This window comes from Mesocricetus auratus, unplaced genomic scaffold, assembly GCF_017639785.1.
Source record: "Mesocricetus auratus isolate SY011 unplaced genomic scaffold, BCM_Maur_2.0 Super-Scaffold_15014, whole genome shotgun sequence".
Classification (NCBI taxonomy): domain Eukaryota; kingdom Metazoa; phylum Chordata; class Mammalia; order Rodentia; family Cricetidae; genus Mesocricetus; species Mesocricetus auratus.
Genome location: NW_024429186.1, coordinates 7,914,812 through 7,940,079, shown reverse-complemented (window position 1 = coordinate 7,940,079; position 25,268 = coordinate 7,914,812). Strand labels below are relative to the sequence as shown.

The window sequence follows — 25,268 nt, the reverse complement described above, 5'->3', positions numbered from 1 at the left end:
GAGAGAGAGAGAGAGAGAGAGAGAGAGAGAGAGAGAGAGAGAGAGAGAGAGAGAGAGAGAGAGAGAGACTGCCTCAGATTGCTGGGCCAGGGATAAGTTTCTCGAATCCAAAGCCTCTCTGTAAGGCAGTGGCCCCGGGAACTGCTCGGATGTGGGGGACACTCGGTCCCTCAGGCATGATCCTGGACCACTGTGGGGCTGCAGAAATTCTAGAGTCTCCCGGGCTCCCGGGTCCTTTAAGGAAAAGGAAGCCAGGTCTCCGTCCTGGGCTGCAGAAGGTTCCCAGGCTGTAGCCACCTGAGAAAACCACTCGCAGGCGCACCTTTTCATTTGCTGGGACGGTTTCGCCCCCTCGTGGCCGACTGCGGTCCTCTCCCAGGCTCTGGGTACCCATCTGGATCCCTGCTCAGGGTTAGGTTAGGGTTTATGTGAAGCCTGGGCCTCACCCACTTTTTGCTAAGGAACTCTCCCGAGTGCTTGGGTTTTAAGAGTGAGTCGCAGGTTGGGAATTTAGCTCAGTGATACAGCGCTTGCCTAGCAAGTGCAAGGCCCTGGGTTCGATCCTCTGCTCTGAGGGAAAGAAAAACAAAAACAGAAAAAAAAAAGAGTGAGTCACCTGATCTATCTAGATCCACCTTCCAATTTCTAATGAGAATATACACATTTTTAAGTGTAAGTTTAAGTTGATCCGAAGAATTTAATTTCTAGGCTATTGGAAGCATCGGCCTTTTTTATGTTTTTTATTTTTTATTTTTTCCTTCTTACTGTTCTGAGAAAGGGTCTCATGTAGACTATACTGGCTTTAAAAAATTCATCCCTACGTTCTGGGATTACAGCCATTGGTTTTTTGATATAGGGTCTCATTCGGTAGCCCAGGCTAGGCTGAACTCATGACAATTCTCCTGCCTCAGTCTCCTGAGTGCTGGGAAGACAGATGTCAGCCCCCTACCACCTCACAGAGTTGTGCATGTCACACACCCTGGGACTGTTGTTATTCTAGTCTTACGTCACACACCCTGGGACTGCTGTTATTCTTTCAGGGGCTCTGGGCAGTTCCCGGTGTCGCTTCTGCTGGGGGATCTTTCCACAGCTCTTGTGTCACGACTCTGCTGGTGGCACAGCCTTCCCATTTGCACACCTGGAAGTTTCCTTATTTGGCTTTTTGATATGAGTTGGTTTTCTTTATTTTCCTATACATGGGGTTCGTTTCTACTTTAAAATTTTACTTTTATTTATGTGTCTGACGCACATGTGTGAATGTGGATGCCTAAAGAGGCCAGGAGAGGGGGAAGGCCATACAGCTGGCGTTGTGGCATTTTAGCCATCTGACATGGTGCTGAGAATCAAACTTGGGGGCTCTGGAAGGCAGTACCTACCCTTAAGTACTGGACCATTTCTTCACCACCCCCCTCCGTGTTTCTATTTTAAAATCATCTTTGTTCTGTGTTTAATCTGGGGTAGTTGCAGTGTGTGTGTGTGTGTGTGTGTTTGAGACAGGGGTCTCACTGTGTAGACCGGGCTGGCCTGGAACTCACAGGTGCCTGCACCTGCCTCCTGAGTGCTGGGTTAAGAGGTGTTACTTTTGGGTGGTTCCTGATTGTGACAGCTAGTCTTAGTCTTCAACTTGACTACTTCAGGAATAAACTAAACCCCAACAGGCTGGGCTTACCTGGGAGAGGATCTTCTTGATTGGATCATCTGAGGTGGGAAAACCTACATAAATGTGGGCCACACCTTCTGGTGGCAGCCGACATCCTAGGACACGGAAGGGGGACGCTTTTGCTCTTTGCCTGCTTGTCCTCACTCTCCCTGGCAAGTTCATCTGTCTTGCTGCTGAGGTGTTCCTTCTTTGGAATCAGCTGAGATATCCAGCCTTATCAACCAAACAACTATAGGATTCTTGGCCTTTCCATGGAGAAACGGCCATTGTTGGGCTAAATCATCCATTCATTCTACCAGTTATGTTCCTTTAGATAAACCTGACTTCTCCACGACTGCCCGGTCTTCAAGTTCAGCTCTTTTCTTCTGCAGAGCCTATTTGGCTATGAACACAGTCGACTTAGCAGAATTAAAATGGAATCATCTGTGTCAAATACTGCTGTGAGGTAATCCCATCAGAAAACCAACATGGCACTTTTAAATAAAAGTCTGTGTTCCCTCCCAGCAGCAGCGTGGGGAACTTGCCGGACCATGCAGTCCTGAGCTTCACCATTCTTTGTCTTTTGCACACAGAAGCCATATACTGGGTGACACACTTCAGTTAGCAAGAAGAGAAACTGCAGAGGACAAAAGGCACACTTTATCACACTTAGGGACTTTCCTGGATCCTGAAACTATGGGCTAGGTTTCTGATGGATGAGGTTTTTGCTCTCATTTTGGCAGGTGTTGGGGCCTGTGTCCTGGGTTCTAAGGTCAGAATGGTGTTGCAACATGGTGTCAGTGGTACTGAGGTCTCAGGGCCTGTTACAATTCTATCCTTGTGATACGCGTGTCGTAAACCCAAACTATGATGTTGACAGAGACTAATCATTGAGGCTTCTCCTAAATGGGTAACGTGGGTTTTATATACAGCATGGATACGCTGGACGGAAGGTAATTCACACGCCAGGTGGGACAGAGCAAGACAGTGGGGGGAGGGGTTCATTACGATATTCAGAGCATCGGAGCAGCTTGAAACATATGGGTTGTTTTTGAAAACGGTCCATGAGTAACTCAGCCTGAAGATGGTGTAAGTCTGCACGAAGGCAGCTGTTTGTGTCCAGGTGTCTGAGACGGGAAAGGACAGCCCGGCTCTGCCCACCCTCCCCATAGCTGTCTGAGCCAGGAGGATGTGAAGATCATAGCACCTGTGGAATTCATGAGCTCAGGGTTACCGGGTGCTGAGGAGGGATAATGGGACCAGTCTGGCAATTTGCATGCAGAACACATCAAGGCTGACAAAGGCTTGGAGCCAAGAGCTATCATGCATTAACAAGAATGCTCGAGGACTCTGGGCCACTGTAAAATGACAAAACAAGGAAGGAAAAAAAGGAAGCTACTTGAATAACCACTTTATAACATCAAAAGACTGAGTTAAAACAATGTTTTGGAACACCCAGACTCAATCGTTTCTGGTGAATGGAAACCTTCCAGCAAATCATCAAAGGTAGAGCCTAACTCCACTGGCGCCCCAAACATGAAACTACCCCTCCAAAGCCAGTGGTGCTAAGGCCTCAGGGCCTGTTACAATACTATCCTATGATACAAGTGTTGTAAACCCAAACTGTGATGTTGACAAGACTAATGCTTGAGGTCCCTTTTAGGTGGTTAGTGCAGGTTATATACGCAGCATGGATACGCTGGACAGAAGGTGGCTCACAGCCAGGGGGCGCTGTGCCAAGTGAAATAAAAGTGTCAGTGACAACCATGTGTGAATGCATGTCCTAAGGATGGTTTCAGTGCTCTGAGAACCAAGGAGGGGTCTCCGGTGCCATCCACGGGGGGGGGGACACGCTCAGCAGGTCCTGCAAGGTGTGTGTCTGGGATCAGAGACCCACATAACTGAAGGCTTCAGACCGGAACTTCAAAGCAGTGGCATGTTGACTTCTCGTTTCCCAGACATGAAAGGGTCGTCTGCCTTGTAGGTGAAAGCCGGGCTGGATAGGCAATCACAGAAAATTCTGGTTGGGCTACATTTGCATCAGCTCGACAGTACTGACACAGTAAGAATGCGTGTGCGCAAGATCATTTCTCTGGGCCCGTCTTTCACTGCCAAACCTCAGGGACAGTCTACCTGTCGGTGGAGAGATCCAGCAGGGTCATGTGGATCCACAGAGGTCTGCCCATCGCAGTGGAATGAGCTGGCTGGATGACGAGCAAAGCTGTTTTAAAACACCCGAAGGTCATCAACTCAAGTTGTGTAACTTTGGGGTTTACAAAGGCACAGGCTACCTAGGAGGTTGGCTCCAGGAGGTCTGTGGGGACAGAGCTGAGGTCACTCTGGATGTCCATTTCCAGTGACACTGTGCCACTCTGGTTCAAGGGAAGGTAGAACCGATTGATTTCCTGGGTCACCTGGTCTTTCAAAAAGGGGTTGTTCTCTTCTGGAGCTCCATGACTACACCAACGGGCCTTGCAGAAAGCCACTGGGCATAGAGAGGAAACCAACCCAACAGGGGGGGCCTGAATGGAAACCAACTGCGTGTAAACTTCAAAAGGCTCACAAACTTGTAACACACTTCCAGAGCAGAAAGGATACAGAGCAGGAGGTAGAGGGGTGCAGAGATGTGTGCGGGGTCTTAGGCGTAGCCCACTTAGTCCTGGCAATGACTTCTGCTTACTCGTTGACACCAGAGCCTCTGGGGCCTCAGTGTCTGTGGCTGAAGGAGAAATGTCCTTGTAGCTCATGTATTTGAATACTTGGTTCCTAATTGGTAGTGCTGTTTAGGGAGGTTGTGGGACCTCTAGGGGTATAGCATGACTGGAAGAAGTATGTCACTGTGGGGTGGAGCTTTGGGAGGTTATAGACTCCTCTCTCTCTCTCTCTCCCCCCCCCTTCTCTCTCCTTCCGTCTCCTGCCCACCACAATGGATTCTCTCCATCTTGGAAAATGAACTTTCTTCCTTGTGTTGTTTCTAGTCGTGGTGTTTCGTCACAGCATCAGAAAAGTGACACAATGTCCAAGCCGCAAGACTGAGTAGTCCAGATTGACGGCGTCAGTGGTACCAGGGAGACACACACAGCCCAGTGTAGCCACAATCAAATCCATGGGGCCCTATACTTAAAGCTGTATCCTTAACTACACACACACACACACACACACACACACACACACACACACACACACACGAACCAGAGTGAAATGGAATTAGCAAGTTTACTAAGTCCTTAGACAGACGGTCTATAGAAAAGTTGGGATGCAATCTGACACGGGGAGAGAACCCGTGGTGTCTCATGAGCTTCAGCACCCTTGCAGTGCTTACAGCTGTGATCCTCTCTGAGCTATGCCTCTCTAAGGAGGCAATTTACAAGGCTAAAGGAGGAACAAAGCCTGAAGCGGGTATGGTGGCACATGAGTATGATCTCAACACTCCAGAACCGGCAGGAGGCTAAGAAGTCCAAAGTCACCCTCCACCACCTAGTAAATTCAAGGCCAGTCTATCTCAAAATAAACAACAACAAATATTAAGAAAAGCTAAATTAATCCCAGCACTTGGGAGGCAGAGGCAGGCAGATCTCTTTGAGTTCACCAGCCTGGTCTACAGCGCAAGTTTCAGTCTCCACAGTCACAGAGGAAACCCTGCCTTGAATACCTCCCCCCAAAAAAAAGAAAGAAAAGAAAATGTTTCCATAAGATCAGACTGTGGGCAAGCCTATAGGACATTTTCTTAATTAGTGATTGATGGGGGAGGGCCCAACCCATAGTGGATGTTGCCATCTCTTGCCTGGTGGTCCTGGGTTCTATAAGAAGGCAGGCTGAGCAGGCCATGATGAGCAACCAGTAAACAGCTCCCCTCCATGGCCTCTGCATTGGTTCCCGCCTGCAGGTCCCTGCCCTGTTTGAGTTCCTGTCCTGACTTCCTTCAGCGATGGACAGTGGTGAGGAAGTGTGAGCCATTTCCTCCCCAAGCTACCTTTTTTTTTTTTTTTTTTTTTTGGTTTTTCAAGACAGGGTTTCTCTGTGGCTTTGGAGGCTGTCCTGGAACTCACTTGGTAGTCCAGGCTGGCCTCGAACTCACAGAGATCTGCCTGCCTCTGCCTCCCAAGTGCTGGGATTAAAGGCGTGCGCCACCAACGCCCGGCCCCAAGCTACTTTTGATTCAAGGTATTTCAGCACAGCAATAGTAGCATTAACTAAGACAGGTGTCATCCTCAGAAACACTATCTACCTACTTAATTTTCTTTTTAATTTTTAAACTGAGTGTCCAAAAAGTTAAGAAGAACACACCGGATCCCCTGGAGCCAGAGTTCTAAGCAATTGTGAGCTGCCAGATGTGGGTGCTGGGAATCAAACCCTGGTCCTCTACAAGAGCAGAGCACACACTTAACCACTGAGCCACCTCTCCAGCCTCTGCCTGCCTCATTTTTAAGACAAGGTCTGCCGGGCGTTGGTGGCACACGCCTTTAATCCCAGCACTCGGGAGGCAGAGGCAGGTGGATCTCTGTGAGTTCGAGGCTGGGCTGGACCGACAGCCTCCAAAACAATACAGAGAAACCCTGTCTCGTAAACCCCCCCCCAAAAAAAAACAAAAGACAAGGTCTATCATTGGCCTGTAGCTCACTAGTTAGGCTAGACTGGCTGGCCAACAAGCCCCAGATCCTCCTGAGTCTTTGGTTTCCATCACCTCTCACAGGGATTGCGTGCCCACACTACCACAACCAGCAGTTTCGCACAAATCATAGGAATTGAATGCAGGACCACTCTACTCTCTTGAAGTTTCTGGATTCTCAGTTAGCAGAGAAGGTTAACTAGACTCCAGGCTGAGTTCTTCTTTTCCGTGGACACCCTCTTGAGTTTCTAGCCTTCCTATCCTACTCCACCACTGTTGGGGAGCCTCAGAGGGCAGGGAGAATGGGCCCCTGGGCTCCAGCCCATCTGGTCACTGGGACGGTATGCAGGAGAAGCCAGTTACAGAGAGTCGGAACCGGCTCGCTTTGGTTAACTGCTTCTGAAGTCTTGAGGGAAAGAGGAAACACACCGTGGAGCTTCAAGAACACTGGGAAGCCTCAGGCCACACTGCTGCAGACAGCTAAGGATATAACCAATCCCAGTCTGCCCACATCTCCTCGTCAAACACAGGGGTTTCTGCTTATATGTGAAGCATCTGCTAAAAATAGGCCGTTTTCAGGAATATCTCTGCTTGCAACCTGCCCCCTGATGCAGGCAGGGACAGAGAGAAAGCTAAGCTTCCTGCGTCCAAGGTCAGAAAAGTCAGCAGGTTCACCAGTGGGCCTGAACTCCAAATTCCTATAGCTGAGCCCAGGGTGAGAACCCTACAGCAGAAAGGGCCCCATGCTTGACGACGTTAGGAGCAGCAGCCCCGGACTCCTTCTAGAAGGTGCCCACAAGCTCTGTCTTCCCTTGGTGGGAGTGGCTCCAGCTTCACACACACACACACACACACACACACACACACACACACACACACACCCTGGCAATCGACTCCCCATTGTTCCTTGGTGTGAGTTACAGAGAGTATACTCAACTACCTTCATCCCTGCTCTCCACCAGAGCCCTCGAAGTAATTCTCGTTCCCACGAGAGTACATTAACTCGTCCTCTTTTGTAAGCAGACAAAGACTCAAAGAAAAACAGAAATGGAAGCTGGGTGCCTGAAGGACCCGGATCAATGGCAGCTCCTGTCTGGTTCATGGGAACAGTCAGGCCCATGAGTTCACAGAAGGGGCTAAGGGAAGTCACCTTGCTGGGGCCAGTCTGAGAATGTGTATGCAGAACAGATAATTCCCTCGAAGCAATCTGGCTTTGTAGAAATAATTGGTAACAGGAATGGCTAAAGACTCCAGGGCGGGGGTGGCGTATATTGCAGTCTGGTATGGTGGTGCATGTCTGTAAGCCCAGCACTTGGGAAGCTTGCCACTTGAGAGGACTGCCAGGAACTTATTCTTGGCCTGGACAATTGGACCATTAAGGTTTTTACCCAGGAAAAGTAAAAACAGGGCTGGGAGGGGCTAGCTAACAGGACGAGCACCAGGTTCAGGGACTAGGCCGGCCTCACGAGGAAGGTGGAGGGGCTGCAGGGGCCTCACCTGTCAGAAGCACTTGCTGCTCTTCCAGAGTTCGGGTCCCAGAGCTGGGTGGCTCTGAAGTTGTCCTCTGTCCTTTGCAGGCATCGGCACATATGTGAGAATTGATTTGTTTCTTTTTCTTTTCTTTTCTTTGTTTTGTTTTGTTTTGTTTTTCCGAGACAGTGTTTCTATTTGGCTTTGGAGGCTGCCCTGGAACTAGCTCTTGTAGACCAGATTGATCTCGAACTCACAGCGATTCGCCTGCCTCTGCCTCCCGAGTGCTGGGATTAAAGGCGTGTGCGCCACCACCGCTGGCTTTGTTTGCTTACTTCTATTAAGAGTATCTAAGCTCAACGAGGGCTCGTGCTCCCTGAACCTCTTCCCTTCCACCCTCTACAGTGATTAGCCAACTGATTGTGAAGTTGAGCTCCTACCAATGGAATGAGACACAGTTGTCACCAATGTTGGGGATAAAGGACAGAGGGCACCCTGGTCGTTTGTGCTGGTATCATGGCACATGCACCCTTTTTGATAAAAAGAAATCGCCTTGCCATTTACTTTCACATTGTTCAAGTGTTCCTCTGCATGACGCTGAAATTGAAATTCTTTTCCAACGACACACATGTGCACACATGTCCACCACCACTGTATATGTGCACAAATATACAAAAGCACCGAAAAGAATATAAATAGATGTTCTCTAAAATTTCCATGTAATAATGTTCACACCCAGGGCAGGACTAAGACAACTACAGCCTGGGACCAAGAGTAGCCCTTGTCTGCTGTATAAATAAAGCGTTTCCTATTTGCTTATAGGAATTTGCTTATATTATGTGAGTTCAAGGTCAGCCTGGTCTACAAAGCTATACAGAGAAACCTGTTCTCAAAAAGATAAAAAACAAAAACAAAAGAATTGCCTATTTGATATGTCTTAATGAAAGCAAAAACAGAGCCTCCACCCTGTAGTGACTTCTTAGTAGACTTCATGGTGTGTTCACGCTTTGAGAGCTTCGTTCCCCTTGGTTGTCCCCAGGATTTGGTCTCCTGATGTACAGGAATACCACCCTGCACTTGTTCTGGTAGCTACACTTAAAGTCTTCACTGAGCAGTCACTGAAGAATCAGCTTGCAAGGAGATTTTACAAGGCTCCCCATATAATAAAGCTTACTTGCAGCCCTGAGCTGCGGGCAGACAACATGCCACAAAGTTCTAAATATAGCTCAGGTCAGCCCAGGAATGCCGGAGAAGGGGCCTCAGTCCTGCCATGTAGCTGGCCATCCAGACCCAGGAGCTGGCCTGCTAGCCTTTTGCCTTCAGTTTTCACAGACATCAGTATCAGAAAATCAGCACAAAGTGATTTCACAGTTGTGTTACACGTGCTGTCATAAAGCTGTGTTGTCTAGAGCTAGTCCAAGCTGCAACAATTATTCTTTTACTTTTTTTCTTTCTTGAGGCTGACCTTAAACTCATGAACTTACTATGTATCCAAGGATAACCTTGACCTTTTGAACTTTCTGCCTCCAGCTCCCAAGGGTTAGGGTTACAGCATGCACCACCACACCTAGGTCTTTCAGAGTTGTGGCTCAAAAACCTGGGTCTCTGAGCAGGCTAGGCAAGCACTCTAACAACCGGGCCTTGAAGGTCAGCTCAGGGCTGGAGAGATGTGCCCAGCAGGTTACGAGCACGGGCTGTTCTTCCAGAGGTCCTACCTGATAGCTTCAAACATCGACAACTCCAGTTCCAGGGGACCAGACTGGTGCTCTCTTTTGACTTCTGGGGCATCAGGGACACTCGTGGCACCTACATATACACACAGGCAAAACACTCACGCATAAAATAAATAAATAAAAAAAACTGTTAAAGAAGGTCAGTTCAAGCTGGTCAGTGGTGGCGCTTGCCTTTAATCCCAGCACTTGGGAGGCAGAGGCAGGAGAATCTCTGAATTCAAGATCACCTGATCTGCACAGAGAATTCCAGGGCTACACAGAGAAACCCTGTCTCAAAAAAGTCAATTCAGGATAGGGGTCTAAATACACACAGGAGGAAATATACTCACTGCTACAAATGCATTTTATTTTTATTGCTACTGGAATTTTTTTAGATAGTATTTTATTTTAAATAGCATATCATTGCTATTGGCATCTTAAATATTGTTTTATTTTAAATAGTATTTTGTTGCTATTGGTATTTTTTTTAAGCTAGGACCTCAATATGTAGTCCAGGCTGACCTCAAACTTGAGTCAATCCCGCCTCAGCCTCCCGAGTGCTTGAGGTCACAGACCTGAGGTGTGGCTTCTCGATTCTTGCAAATGCATTTAAAAATCTCTAGTCATTGCATGGCATTCACCCATCAACTGTTTTGTCTGAGTTTTTGAATATTTGGGAAGTGACCAGAATCCAGTCAGAAAAAGAATAGTCAACACACAGTGTCTTTTACAGTCTTTTCTTGAAGGTTTTGGGAGAATCCTTTCCTGAAAACCTCCTCTTCTGTTAACTCAGGGAAGTAGTTATACGTGGCTTGTTTCAAGGAGATTTCTCAGCTGGCCATGGTGGTGCGTGTCCTTAATCCTAGCACCCAGGAGGCAGAGACCAGAATATCTATGCTAATTCAACGCCAGCGCGGTCTATATAGCAAGTTCCAGAACAACCAGAGCTACATAATGAGACTCTGTCTCAAAAAACAAAACAACAGCTGGATGGTGGTGGCGCATTCCTTTAGTTCCAGCCCTTGGGAGGCAGAGGCAGGCGGATCTCTGTGAGTTTGAGGCCAGCCTGGTCTACAGAGCGAGTTCCAGGACAGGCACCAAAGCTACACAGAGAAACCCTATCTTGGAAACAAAAAAGTCAGAAGGGGCAGGGTGGTGAAGGTGGTGTTGCTCCTCTGTACTGTCCCCATGGCCCCTGCACACAGGGCTCCAGGCCCTTCGACTCATCAGCAGCCCTGAGGAGGGGCACACCTGTCCCTTTAACATGTGACTGCTTTCCAGAGACGTCCCCACCCCCAATGATCTCTTACAGAAGGGCTGGATAATATCCTGGGGGTCACCCTAGATTCCAGGACCCCAGTCTCTGAGAACCTGAGACCCTGATCTGAGAAAACACGCCTCCTGACCCTGGTGAACCCTTTGAGCTGTAGGCATGGTTGTCACTCCTGGTTGAGAGCCAAGCAGGAGGACATCACATGATGCAGGATGTTGGGGGACCCCTGCCTGGAAAAGCTGACTCAGCATCTCACTTGGGAAGCCCTGACCCTTCCCTGTGCTCTCCTCTATACACAAGTGCCCCTCCCCAAGGTGCCCCCCCCCATGGGTCCCCTGAGCCCTCAGGACTTGATAGGATGAAGGGGGTGGGTGAGAGGAGGCTGCTGCCCCTGGGTGTTGGGTCTTCTGTGGACTGGGCAGTCGGTATCCCTGCTTCACCTCTGCGCAGACAATATTGCAAAGGGACTCTGCTCTTGTCTTGCACTGTTGGGTGGGGTGGCAAACTATGACATCTGTGTTTACCAGGGTCTTGCTGAGGAAGCCAGGCCAGCTCAGAATGCCAAACAGCTGCTCTGTCCCTGGTAGACAGGCGTGAGGCTGGGCACGGTGGTGCACACCTTTAATCCCGGAACCTGGGAGGCCACTCTGATCCAGGCCATCCTGGTCTAAAAAAAAAAAAAAAGATGAAAAGCCAGGCTGTTCTCAGCTGGCCTGGGGAAGCAGGGCTTGGCTTTCACGCCAGGGCTCACGTTACCCGACAGAATGCATGTTTCATGTCCACGTCAACGGACGAAGACTCCGTGAGGCTGGCTCTTTGTCCTGTTGCGCCACGCCCACCCCAGGTCCTTCCAAAGCCTGAACTTCACTCTCTTCAGCAGCTTGCTTAGCTCCTGGCTGGGGACGTGCTCTGGAGAAGGTGTGTTTAACCTCAGGCTTCCCCAATTCTCTCGTCCAGGAGTAAGTTTCACAGTAAAGGAAGTGACGTCCACCCGCATGCCCATGGGATCCAACAGTTCCACCCTTCATCCAGTGCCCAGGGCCACGGGTGCGGTAGAGGTTTAGAGCAAGCTCCACCCACCACTGGCACTCAGCGCCCGCACATGCGCGTCTTCACGTTACTGAATGAGCCTGCTGCTTCCAGGGAGAAGCCATTTTTCTTCAGCTGAACTCACTCTTGCTCTCTTCTATGGTGGAGAGAGAGGCAAGGCCACTGCAGCCATTCCTGGGCTACGATATCAATTTATGGACCATATTAATCGCTCCATAAGCCAAGGCAGTGCCAACTGAATGTGCGGTGGCCTGGAAACAAAACCTTAACCTTTAGCCTTCATAATCCTATGAAACACTGGGAAGGAGGCAGCACCTGAAGTACGGTTCCCCGTGCACGCAGTGTGTCCTGTAATCTGCAGACCCGCGAAGCTCTGAGACAGTTTACCTGGCTCTCCCCTCCTCCTACACAGTGATTGGACTGGGGCTCTGGGCTCCGCAGTTCTCAGTCACACAAAAGGTTACGTCTGTCACCAAGCCTGAGTTCAGTCCCGGGTGCCCTTTGGTGGGAAGAGAGAGCCAACTCCTGCAAGTTGTCCTCTGACCTCCGCATGCTAACCACGGCAAATACATATGCAAACGAATGCGGAGATAAAATGGGGAGGGGTGAGGTGTGGCAGAGTTAATAGCACTGGCTGCTCCTGCAGGGGACCCACAGCCAGCGGTGGCTCACAGGCCTAGGTGATCTGATGCCTCCTGCTGGTCCTAGAGCAATGCACTCATTTAGTGGACAGACACACAATCAGACCAAACATCTGTACACATAAAATAGATTACATTAATCTTTAAAAATATACATGTTAATGAATATTTTTAAATGTAACAGTCCTTCAAGCTAGTGAGAGATCACTGACAAATGGGGAACCTACATAATACCGAGCTAGACTCCCTTAAAATAGGTGACAATGGTGTGACTGGGCCAACATATGAGGCCACTGGCAGTGGATACAAAACCTAACACTAATGCACAAACTGACTTAGTGGAGCCCATTCTATGTGGACAGATACCTTGCCCAGCCTGGACACAGGGGTGTGGGGTGGAGAGGTACCTTGGCCCTGCCTCAAGGAGATGATGGGACAGACTGAGCAGACTTCCTAGGGGAGGCCTTACCCTCTCTGAGGAGCAGATGGGAGGAGGGAGAGGAGTGGGGGGGGCGTCTCTAGAGGAGGGAGGGGGAGCTGGGGTTGGAATGTAAAACACAAATTCATAACAAAATGTAATGGTCCTTTAGAAAGACAGCATACCCAATCGATAGGACCTGTGGGAAGCTGGAGGTACTGGTCTCTGACACACCTACAGAAGAAGACCAAAAGCTCAAAGGCTTTTAGGGGGTGCCTTTTCTGTAATGGGCTGACCCCAAATCACAGAGGTCCACTAAGATTCTTGAAGAGTCATATCAGCATGGATATCACCAGTGTGGACTTAAGGGGACAGTTTAGGGTGGGACTTCAGACCGCTGGAGTTACCTCACAGTGTGTGCGAGCTACACGTGACTTGAAGACTCTGTCCTCTGTGTGCAGCAGTCTTCTGATGGGGGAATGCCCTTCTGGATGCTGTCACTATATATTGGTTGATGAGTAAAGCTGTCTCAGCCAACGGACAGGCAGGATTTAGCCAGGCAGGAATTCTGAACAAAGAGTCAGGAAGAAGAAAGACAGATGGCAGATGCCATGCAGCTGTGGGGGAGTCAAGAGACCCGGACATCACTGGTCAGTCAAGGCTACGTGGATATGCACAGACTAATAGAAATGGGTTAGCAGTTAAGAAGCCTAAGCCAATGGCCAAACAATTATAAATACGTATGAAGTCTGTGAGTGGTTGTTTCACTAAGCGGCTGCAGGACCTGGTGGGCAGAGAGGAAACCGGTCCAGTGGGACTGAGATAGATGGCGAAAATCTCCTTTTACAATCTTCTTCTTTCTGTCTTTCTTCACAGCACAATAAAACCAAGCAGCCACTTCAGCCTTCTGCTGGGGACCTTGCCAGGCCTTGGGCTGCAGCGGGTCACTCTCTGCTTACCACTGGGTGGCAACAGGGCTCAGCCATGCGTTATTCTGCAACTCCCAGCAGCAAATCAGCCACTTCCTTCTGAATCCTCTGCCACGCCCAGCATCCTGAAGTCCCTGTCTCGTGATGGCCTGTCTGGGGAGCTTTTGCCTTTGGCTGCCACACTCCTCAGAGTGCGGACTGTGGGCATTTTCAGAGAGGCTTGCTGTCAGCACCCTGTCTAGCCTCATCGCTATATTGGGTATCTAGTGATGCAGGAGGGAAAAAACAAAAGTTTCGACCTCAGGGTTGGGAACAGTCAAGCGTGGGATCTCGGTGTCCTGGGGGACTGGAAACCTGGGGTACTGAGCTGGGTCCTCTGCGCTGTGTCTCATCGGATTCATTTTGTGTCTCTGGGGTGTTATCGGGACACGGTCATCCTCATGTTCACCTGGAAAGAGCCCACTTGCAGTCTAGCCTAAGAGACGGCTGCTGGCTGGAGGCATCAGTTCCTTGCTGTGACTACAGGGCCTAGCACTGCATATGCGTGTAGCACAAATAATAAAAGATCCAGAGACAGATATTGGAGTTCAAACTCCAAGCCGAAGACCAGAAAGGCAAAGCAGCTGGCCACTAGCTCCTACCTCTAGCTCAGCTGAAAGGGCTGATCCACTGGACCTCAGATTGCAATCCAGACTGCACTGCTCTCTTCAACGCAGCTGGAGACCAAATGCTCCGAGGCTGACTTTGCCTCTTCCTTACATTCCTCTCAAATCCTGGGATTAAAGGCACGGGATCCCAAGTGCTGAGATCTCCTTTGTGTGAGCTGTTTCTCTTTTAGACTGGATCAGTTTCACATAGCTCAGTGTGACCTTGAACTCTCTGCCTCTGTCTCCTGAGTCCAGGGATTAAAGGTGTGTGCTGCCACCACCTAGCTTCTATAGCTAACAAGTGTGTCTGTCATTGCAGTCTGATACTTCAAGCAATCTTTACTAAATCATAAATAACACATCATCACACATGTGTATTTCTCAAGGGGGCAAGCATGGCAGAGGTTGACCCTTTTGTGAAGTGATTTTGAAAGTGGCAACCTATCACTCAGGTCACATTATGTTTCTGAAATAAAGAGCTCTAACATGGCAGACTAGCCTCAGGGGCTGAGGTTACCACAGGGAATAAGCACTGGGAAGTGGGTGTCACTGGGGTATCTCAGAGACTGCAGCCACAAGATGACATCGAGCCCCCAGTGTTACAATGAGGGAGTTACCCAAGCAGGCTATGCACTGTAACACTGGAGAAAGTGGGTATTTCTCGGAAGAGGAGAATTCTTTACCCCACAGCAGCCCTAATCACACACAGAGAAACCACAGTGCCCTGGCCAGAAACAGCTCCGCCTGAGCCCAGGGAGGGGCAGGGGCTGGGACACTCACTGCCTCCCTCTTCCCTTTCTCCACTGCTCAGTTTGACACTTAGGGGACATACTCCTTAGTTGCACAGGCCAGGGCCACAGTGTCAAGACCTGGGAAGGTCATTGCACGCCAGCCTGAGATGTCTGACCTGGAAACTATACCTGTAAGGGCAGTGCTCCTTGACAGTCCCTTGCAAATCCACGTTGGGGTCATTTAGGCCTCCTGTGCCGATAAAGGGACAGAGGCAACTTATGCCTGACATACAGATGATAGAAATATACCAAGGAAAATCCTGTGTGTGTGTATAATCCTGTATATATGTCTTTAGTTGTGTGTGTGTGTGTGTGTGGTGTGTGTGTGGTGTGTGTGTGTATAATCCGGTATATATATCTTTAGTTTTGTGTGTGTGTGTGTGTGTGTGTGTGTGGTGTGTGTGGTGTGTGTGTGTATAATCCGGTATATATGTCTTTAGTTTTGTGTGTGTGTGTGTGTGTGTGTGTGTGTGTGTGTGTGTGTGTGTGTGTGGTGTGTGTGTGTATAATCCGGTATATATGTCTTTAGTTTTGTGTGTGTGTGTGTGTGTGTGTGTGTGGTGTGTGTGTGTGTATAATCCGGTATATATGTCTTTAGTTTTGTGTGTGTGTGTGTGTGTTCCAGAAAGCTGCTTCCTCCTCACTCCTGAGCATACTCCTGAGGGTGGAGGAGTTGGCCTCACACCCTGCTCCTTCATTTGGTCCACTGGCCAGGCAACAAGAGCCCTGGACTCTCAACTGGAAACTTGGATCTGACTGGGGGTATATGAGGTCATCCCAAAAGTCCAAAGGCAGAAGAGGTTGGCTGGGACTGGGAGCGTTTTAGTGGATCAAGGGCTGGTATGTATAAGGGCTGGGACCCAGGGACATATAAGCAATCCTTGGAGGCCTCAGCACTAGCGGATGGGGAGCTGGAAGGAGACGCCCGGCTCCCAAGTCCCTGGGGTCAATCTCCCAGGCTGGAGATTGCATTCTCTTCGGAGCCTGTCGAGAGCATAGAGAACCTTATATTTCCTCTGCTCCAGAAGCAGGGGCTGGCTTTGACACAATGCTGAGGCCAGGAAGGTACTCCCATTGTGCCTACATACTCCTCATCTCTGAAACAGAGCCTTAGAGAGATGGTTGTGGTCTGGCAAGGTGTGTGTGTGTGTGTGTGTGTGTGTGTGTGTGTGTGTGTGTGTGTGTGTACGATGGGTTCTAAGGCTTGGAAAGCCAACCTGTCTCAGGAGGGGAGGAAGAGTGAAGACAGAATAGCCAGCGGCCTCTCTCGGCGAATCTGTACATGGGTTCTGAAACATGCTCTTTACATTAAGGAAAAGCATCACATTCATATCATATAAATAAAAGTGAACTGACCCTGTCACATGGCCATTCAACCAACTTTCCTTTTTTTTTTTTTTTTTTTTGGTTTTTCGAGACAAGGTTTCTCTGTGGCTTTGGAGGCTGTCTTGGATCTCGCTCTGTAGACCAGGCTGGCCTCGAACTCACAGAGATCCGCCTGCCTCTGCCTCCCGAGTGCTGGGATTAAAGGCGTGCGCCACCAATGCCCGGCTAACCAACTTTCCTTTAACAATGTTAACTCTTTCAGGTCACAGGAAGGCTAGAGCTTCCTGGTTTGTTTCAAGTTACTAGCATGGGTGAGACCCCCAAATTTAAAACTATGTTGCAGCTAGGGAACTTCTTAAGTTGTCACAAGCACATTTCAAAGGTCAGTTTTAAATACCCTGCACTACTAAACAGCTGCATTAAAGAGCTCTTGTTGCCCGATGGTAGTGGTGCATGCCTTTGACCCCAGCACTCTGGAGGCAGAGACAGGCAGATCTCTGTGAGTTCGAGACCAGACTGGTCCACTGAGCAAGTTCCACAGAGCTGTTACACAGAGAAACCATCTCAGAGAGACAGAGACAGAGACAGAGAGAGAGAGAGAGAGAGAGAGTCCTGACACATGAAAATGACACGAAATGACCCTCACATGTCCACCAACTTTCCTGGAAAATAACTCAAACACAAGGTATGTGAAAGCTTTAGGAAGTAGAGACTGGGGAGACAGCTCAATAGGGAAATCATTTGTTGTACGAGCCTGAGGATCTGAGTTCAAATCCCAGCCTGTACTGTAATTCCAGTACTCCTTTCACAAGATGTGCCAAGGAGACAGAAGAACCCAGAAGTCAGTGAACACCAACAAAAACGACACCCTGTCTCAAACAAGGAGGAATGGGAGGACCAAAGCCTGGCTGTTCCCTTACACACATGTGCCCAAACATCACACACACACACACACACACACACACACACACAATAAAACATGGAAAATAAAGCTTTGGGAATTATATATAGGTTTGCACATGAGCTAGACAGGCGCATGTTAAAAATTGCCAACTTCTAATTTTATTTCCAGCGCACGGATGTGGAAACCATCTGAGTGTGACTAAAAGGTCGGGCTGAGCTACCTTTTGTGTGCACAGCTGTCCTCCATGCAGTATCCCCTTTCAAACCAACCCAGCCTAAATCATAACTATATTTAGGAATTCACGTTGAGGAAAATCTTACTGCTGGATTCAAAGCTGTAAAAAGGAGAGAGAAAACCCTCCTGCAACTGAGGAAAACTTGTTTTCAGTGCAGACTCCCCAACCAATCCAAAGCTCACAAGCTGCTATTTACAAAAATTAGACAGGGGTAGGGGTGGGGGTCGGGAAGCCCAGAAACAAGCTGATTGAAGAAATAGGGCTGTAAATTCTCTTTAAAGAAAAATGCAGTTTTTGTTTTCTTCTTATAGCACAGTCGGAGGTCAACAGCAGGGCGAGTGGTTGCAAAGTTTTTTGCCAAACATTGAAAAAAGACACGTAGGCAGACTGAAGCACCGTTTGGAGTGAATATATAGAAACATCCACTTGTTTACGGTTCGGTAACTTTTCTGGGAGAAGGCACTGAACCGGCCAACCGCAACGCGCTAGCCAATGTACCTCTCTGCGGGCCACGTCTCCAGGACGTTGGCGGGGATGCGGGGAGCCTCCTGCGCCGGGGGCGCCAGGGCTTCCATCTCGCGCACCACCTGCGTGAACACGCGGTCCACCATCATCTTGCTCTTGGCCGTGACCTCCAGGAACGGGCATCGCCACTCTCGGGCCAGCGCGCGGCCCTGAGCCGTCAGTACCTGGCGCTCGGCGTCCAGGTCGGCCTTGGTGCCCACCAACACCAGCGGGACGGCGCGCGAGCCCCGCAGCCGGCCCATGCGCTCGCGCAGCGGCCGCACGGCCTGGAACGAGGCCTCGCTGCACACGCTGTAGAGCACCACGAAGCCGTCGCTGTTCCGGATGTACAGGTCCTTGAGGGTGACCAGGTGCTCGGCGCCCACCGTGTCCACGATCTCCAGCAGCGCGGGAGCCCGGTTCACCTCGATCACCTTGCTGAACAGCTCCTCCACCGACGGCTCGCAGCGCTCGGGGAAGCGGCCGCACGCGAACTGCGTGGCCAGCGCCGTCTTGCCCACCGCCACGCTGCCGAGCAGCACCACCCTGTAGCCCTTGGCGGGGCGCAGCACCAGACCCTCCATGGCCGGGACCAGGGGACTCGGGGAATGGCGCAGGGAGGCGGCGCGGGGAGGCCGGGAGGGCGGGGCGCGAGGCCGAGGGCGCGCGCACGTCCTCGGGGCACCGGTGAGGGGAGACGGACCCACCCGCCCCGCCGCCGCCGCCGAGGGTCACTGGGTCTCGGTTCGCGCGAGTCTCTTCGCCTCAGCCCCAGCCTCACGCGCTGCTCCCGTCTCCACCACCCCACCCTGCACCCCAGCTGCGGCCTGCCCCGCCAGCCCTGTCCCCGGGCCTCCTCTCTCCAGTGGGTCCCCGGGAGCTTGCTGGCCCTGCTCGGCTTCCCTCCCACTCCCCTCCCGAAGACCAGCTGGGGCCCCTCAGTCAGCCCTAGGCTGACGATCTCGATGAGGGAGCCCCTCCGTTGACAGCCCAGAGGGTAACCCGATCCCTTCCTGGCCAACCCAGGAAAGACAGGGATTTCCACAGCATTCCAGAGGCAGATGTGCCCACTCAAGGTCACTCTGCTCACTACCGCTGGCCCCTCCAGCCTGGGACGACCCCACGCTCAAGGGCAGATGAAGGAGAGGCCTGTCAGAGAGGGTCTCAGTTCCCTCTTGGACGCTGTGATCGCTCACCCTGATCCCTTCTCCCTGAACTCTGTACAATATAAACCACATAACCTCACCCACTGAACCCCTTCCTGGTTTGCCAACCTGATGATGACGCCTTGCTTAGGCCTAAGACTGGAGTGACCCTGAAACTTGTCACCCATACCCCTGTGTCACTTTGGGGAAATGAGGATTCACCAAACAGCAAGCAGAACCTGGGTACAAGGCCCACCGCCACCTTCTCAGATTCCTTCTATCCCTGGCTGCTGAGGAGAAAGGCTGGGCCCCCAGTTCTGGCATTGTTTCCCTGAATGACTTCCCTTCCGCCTCTTGCAAAAGCAGCTGCCTGGGCGACCTGCACAGTTTCGGTGAAGTTGAAATGGCCCATCAGAGGAATGTGCTTTTCTATAGGCTGTGCAGAAACATTCTCAAAATACAGTCATTTCCTAAAAGAAAGGTATTACAAGACATTCTGTAACAGCAAGTTAGCAAAAGCAGAAGCTAACATGAAAAGTAAGTAGCCAAACACTCCCTGAGACATTCAGGTTCCACCCAGGCCCAACAGCTTCCTGTCGGTAACTTCTGAAGGAACATGGAGCAATGCGCAGCCTCAGATGTCACAAGACCGGCAAGGAAACCCCAGCCAGCACAAATCTGTGATGCTGGCATTATCTGGCACAAAATAACAAAATAATGACATTTTTGTCTGACGAAATAAAGGATGTAACAGGAATCCACAGGAGACTAATTTGAGAAAGATTCTACTGAGAACACTGTAAAGTGGAAAGTCAAGTTTTTGTTTTAGTATGTAAACTAACGGGCAGAATACCATGCTATAAGAAATACCCTTCTGGGGCTCTTTGCCTAGGAGGGGCCTGGAAGTCGGAGTTTAGGAGGCATGGAACACGTTTCCAACATTTGCAGGTTTCACCGCTATAACCAAAGAAGAATCTAAAAGGGCTCCCACACCAGTTCCCCACAGTCCCCACACCCTTGAACATCACAACCGTCTCTTCATCCCACTCACTAAGGTCTCCCGAGATTCCAGCCACCGGCTCCTGCACCTCTCAGCTCGATGTATGTAAGTGCACATGACCTTGTGGTCTTAGGAGGTGCTTGAGTATACAGTGTGTGGAAGGTTAACAGGAAGCAGGGGGACCCCATGGATGCATCCATGGGGAAGCTGTCACTCATGTGGGAGCGGCTGCTTTAGGGTCACCCACCTTCACCGGGGCTCCGTGAACGAACCAAAGGAACCCATTGGTTCCCCAAGTTGGACTTTGGAGGAACCCTTTAGTTTGTTGTTAGTGGTAGACAGTTTATGTCTCTCCTGGCAGAGTTCCTGAAACACAACTGTAACTAAAATGTATAAAAAGGCATGTGAAACAAATTTACATTTGAACTTCACCTGGTTCACAAGAGAGTCCAAGCCCTTGGGATTTCTAAGTACAGAGAACAGAGTCCTGTGTCAAAAGCAACTTCCCCCTTCATCCATGCAGGAGCTTGCATTCATGTGTTGACTGGCTGGAGAGGGGCAGGTCGCTCAAGGGACAATCTGTGAGTAGAAGGTTGGGCACCCCAGCCCCTTGTTGGGGTTCAGACTGGTTAAAAGGCTGGGGACTGAGCCGTGCCAGTGGCCACTGACTTATTGATCAAAGCTATGTAATAGGACCTCCATATAAAATTTTTTTGGGGTTTTCAAGACAGGGTTTCTCTGTATTGTTTTGGAGACTGTCCTGGAACTCGCTCTGTAGACCAGGCTGGCCTCGAACTCACAGAGATCCGCCTGCCTCTGCCTCCCAAGTGCTGGGATTAAAGGCGTGCGCCAATAAATCTTACCCAAAGGGATTTGGAGAACTTTCTGGGCTGATGTAGGAATGTAGGGCCCCCAACATCTGTACATAGGACTGAATCCCCTGTGATAAGGACCCTCCCAGACCTCAGCCTATGCACCTCATCTGCTCATTTGTCCAGGCTTGCCACTGGCTCTGTCCTGGAGGCAATGCTGTGGGGCTGGACCCCAGCTTGTGAGCTCAGCACTTTCAGTGGATGATGTCAGGATTAAATGGCAGCCCTTGCTTCACTGGGTGTGGGCAGCTGGCATATAAACACCCACCATTGGGGTCGGACGTGTGTGAGCAGCAGATTTTCTTTAACAGGTTGTGCAGTTCCTGAGCGCAGCTGAGGTGATAAAACAGTCACTTGAAGTTATGGATAATGCTGGGGCTGATTTCCATCAGCAGCTGCCTAGTACTATAGGGGGAAGGAAGACCCTCCCCACCGCAGGAAAGCTTCCCTGTGGCCACAGGATGTCTTGAATTGGCAGGTGTCTGGTTTAAGGATTTGTTGTTGGTGAGCTTTGAAAACCAGACAAAAGCCAGCCAGCCTCAGTCACTCTTACTACAATTGCTGCAGAGGTCATTTTTTACTTCTTACTGATGACACGAAACTGTGACCCCAACCATAAAGACACAGGCTTCACCCTACAGCCCTGTATTAATCCACCTGGAGCACCACTGCACCTGTCGAGGAGACTAAGCCACCCTCAGATCCTTCACTCAACACCAGCAAAGTGGGCTTCCCAGTGCAGCAGAGAGGCGGGCGGCTGGCCGTCCCCGGAGCCCTGTCCTGACTTCCCTCTGGAGCTTCTAACTCTTCTAATCACGGTTCCCTGAATCCACAACACAGAGCAGGCGCTGGGCACAAGCCATTGGTGTTTAGAGGTGGGTTCGGGGACCAGGAATGGGGGCTCTCAAATCAGGGGCACGGCACAGAGAATCCAATGCCAGCATGCATGCTGAGCTGGGCACTGGGGTAAAATGTACCTTGAATTGTCCGCTGTACGCTTGGAAAGTCAGCGCCCTCACCCACAGCAGCCACACAGTCTACACTCACGAAAGGAGATGTAGAGTGTCTGGGCGGCGGCTGCAGAGAAACTGGGCTGGACCATCCAAACCGCACCTGCACATCTGGACCGTCCAAACCACATCTGCACAGCTGGCTGGCCCCCGCAGCCATGACCAGGGCCCACGAGTGTATGCAATGTGTAAGTGAATAAAATGGCTGAGCTGGTGCTTATGCTCTGAAAATGCCCCAGGGTTTGGGGGTATGCAGAAACCTGTAAACAATAGTGGGTACTATGATGATCAATCTCATTTGTCAATTTGAGGCGACCTAGAAACATCTGGCCTCTAGGCGTGGTCCTAGATGCCATGGACTGGACTCCTGGACTGTATAAAAGGAGAAAGTGGCACCTCCCTCTGCTTCCCGACTGAGGATGTGATGGGATCTGCCGCTCCAAGCTCCCGCTGCTGTGACATCCCCAGCCTGACAGACTATAGCTCTCTGACACAGGAAATCAAAGCCTCTTGTCCCTTACCATGTTTTTGTCGGCACCCTTCATGGCAACAGAGTCATCAAGACAGCTGTGTCCTTCACATCCTTTCCTTCTTGCTTTAGCTGGAGTGTGACACAAAGGCTAGCATCCATGCCCTCCCTGGCGAAGGAAATGCATCTTCCCGGCTCTGTGGACTTGGTGCGAATCGCTGGTCCCCTACCACTCAAGGATGCCAGTGGGCTCTGTCTCAGAGTTTCTGTAATCTCCCATGAGCTAAATAAGAACACCTCTCCTCACACTCGCTGCTGTAAATACGATCCGTAGGTGTGAATTTCCACAGCTGAATCACACTTCTCTTACCTCTGGCCATCAGCTCCATCTTCTCTGTTCCTTTACTGTGCTTAGATGTGTCCGTCTCAGAGCTCGTGTGCTGGTCCCTCCTCCTGGAATGCTGTTCCCTCAGAGTCTGCATGTGTTTGCTCACTGTATCCATGTTTCCTGCTGCAATGTCACTGGCATGAGTGATCACCCCATGCTGACTGTTACATGTGGACTGTGTCTCCCTGTAATTCATATGCTGAGATTCTAGTTCCCAGGATCTCAAAATGTGACATTGCAGATGTGAAACTTGAATGCAGGTATGTGAAGATGAGCTCATACTAGGGAAGAGGGATCCCAATTCAAGTACAATGAGGTTTTGATAGGGGAAGGGGGTGGGAGCTGTGGCTCAGTCAGTAAAGCACTTGCCTTAAAAGATGGGGACCCAAGTTCAATCCCTAGGACCTGCATAAAACAAGCTGAGTATAGTGGCATGCGCTGGTAATCCCAGCTCTAGGGAAGCGGAAACAGTGGATTCTTGGGGCTCAAAGGTCAGCCAGAAATGGCCTAGTTAGCAACTCCCAGGCCATTGAGAGACCCTGTGTCAAGAAAGAAAAGGGAAGGAAGGAAGGAAGGAAGGAAGGAAGGAAGGAAGGAAGGAAGGAAGGAAAAGAAAGTTGTCAGCACCTGAGGAACACAACATCCATGGTTGTCCTCCAGCACACACACACATACACACACACACCACACACATGCACACACATATACACACCACACACACACACACACCACACACATACACATGTACACACACATGTATACACATGCACACACATACACCATACACACGCACACATACATACACATGAGGAATCTGGACACAGAAATGCATGCATGAAGGAGGAACAGGAAGTGAAGCTAGAGACAAAGATGGGATTGTCTTTCACAGGTCTGGAGGAGAACTAAGGGTACCAGCAGTGCAGTCTAAGTCCTCCCTCTTAACCTCCGAAGGATCCAGTCAGCACCTTGATCTCGGACTCTTCCCACCTGGGAACACAGGCGATCTGTCCGTCAGGGTGCCCGGTCTGTTCAGATTACTTCATGGCAGTCCAGGATAGGAGCCCTTTCAGCCTGCAGATGCCACCACAAGCCAGGGCTGGCCATCCTGCCCTGCTTCCTTTCTCAGGGTTCTTGTCCCCAATTACAGCTCCCATCAGGGCTCAGACCTGAGGGGTGCTCCCTGGTACAGTGAGTGCCTGGGAGGGGGTCCCAACAATGGCAGGTGTGGCAAATGCCTATAATTCCAGCACTGGTGAGGCTGAGGCAGAAGGGTTCAAAACCAACCTGAGCTACATGGCAAGATGGTCTCAAAAAACAAACACCAGTAAAAACCAAACAACTCCTTCTGCGCTGCTACATGGTACACTGCTTAGAAAATGTGTTTGTCCAAACATAACTGAACAGTTAGGGACCAGCTAGAGCCTAAGTTTACATTTTCTTTGATACTGTGAGTGTATGCACATGCTTGTGTGTGTGAGAGAGAATGGGTGTCTGTGTTTATGTGTGTGTGCATGTGTGTGGTTGTTTTTGTGGTTTTGATTTTCTGAGACAGGGTTTTTCTATGTAGCCCTGGCTGTCCTGTAACTCACTATGTAGACCCAGGTTGGCCTCAATCTCACATAGGTCCTTCTTGCCTGAGTACTGGGACCAAAGTCATACACAACTATGCTTGGTTCTGTTGGTGGGATTTTGTTGTTGTTGTTATGTGAGTGGGTGTTTTGCCTACATATATATTTATGTACTGAGTGCATGGAGCGTGTGTGGAGGCCAGAAGAGAGCATTGGATCCCTGGAACTGGAATTACAGACAGTTGACAGCCGCCATGCAAGCAAGGGCTATGAATCGAACTGAGATCCTTTGGAAGTGCAGCCAGTGCTCTTAGAGCGTGAGCCAGCTCTCCAGCCCCGTTGATGGTTTTTAAGGTAAGGTATCAGATAGCTGAGGGTGGTCTGAACTCCTGATCTTCCCGACTTCACTTCCCACGCATGCTAGGATTATATATATATGTGCCATCATGCCTAGTTCATATTTGTGAATTCTCGCCCCTTTTTTTTTTTTTTTTTTTTTTTTGGTTTTTCGAGACAAGGTTCCTCTGTATTGTTTTAGAGGCTGTCCTGGAACTCGCTCTGTAGACCAGTCTGGCCTCGAACTCACAGAGATCCGCCTGCCTCTGCCTCCCGAGTGCTGGGATTACAGGCGTGTGCCACCAACGCCCGGCACAATTCTCACCCTTTTT

At 50.2% G+C, this 25,268-nt stretch overlaps 1 protein-coding gene across 1 annotated transcript; it reads right to left on the bottom strand.

Moving 5' to 3' along the window:
• Window positions 1-17,544: 17,544 nt before the first annotated feature.
• On the bottom strand, window positions 17,545-18,973 carry LOC101841869 (ras-related protein Rap-2a). Its single transcript, XM_005088582.4, has one exon. The coding sequence runs from the start codon at window positions 18,730-18,732 to the stop codon at window positions 18,130-18,132; it is 603 nt and encodes a 200-aa protein (XP_005088639.1). The 5' UTR covers window positions 18,733-18,973; the 3' UTR covers window positions 17,545-18,129.
• Between the last annotated feature and the right edge of the window lie 6,295 nt (window positions 18,974-25,268).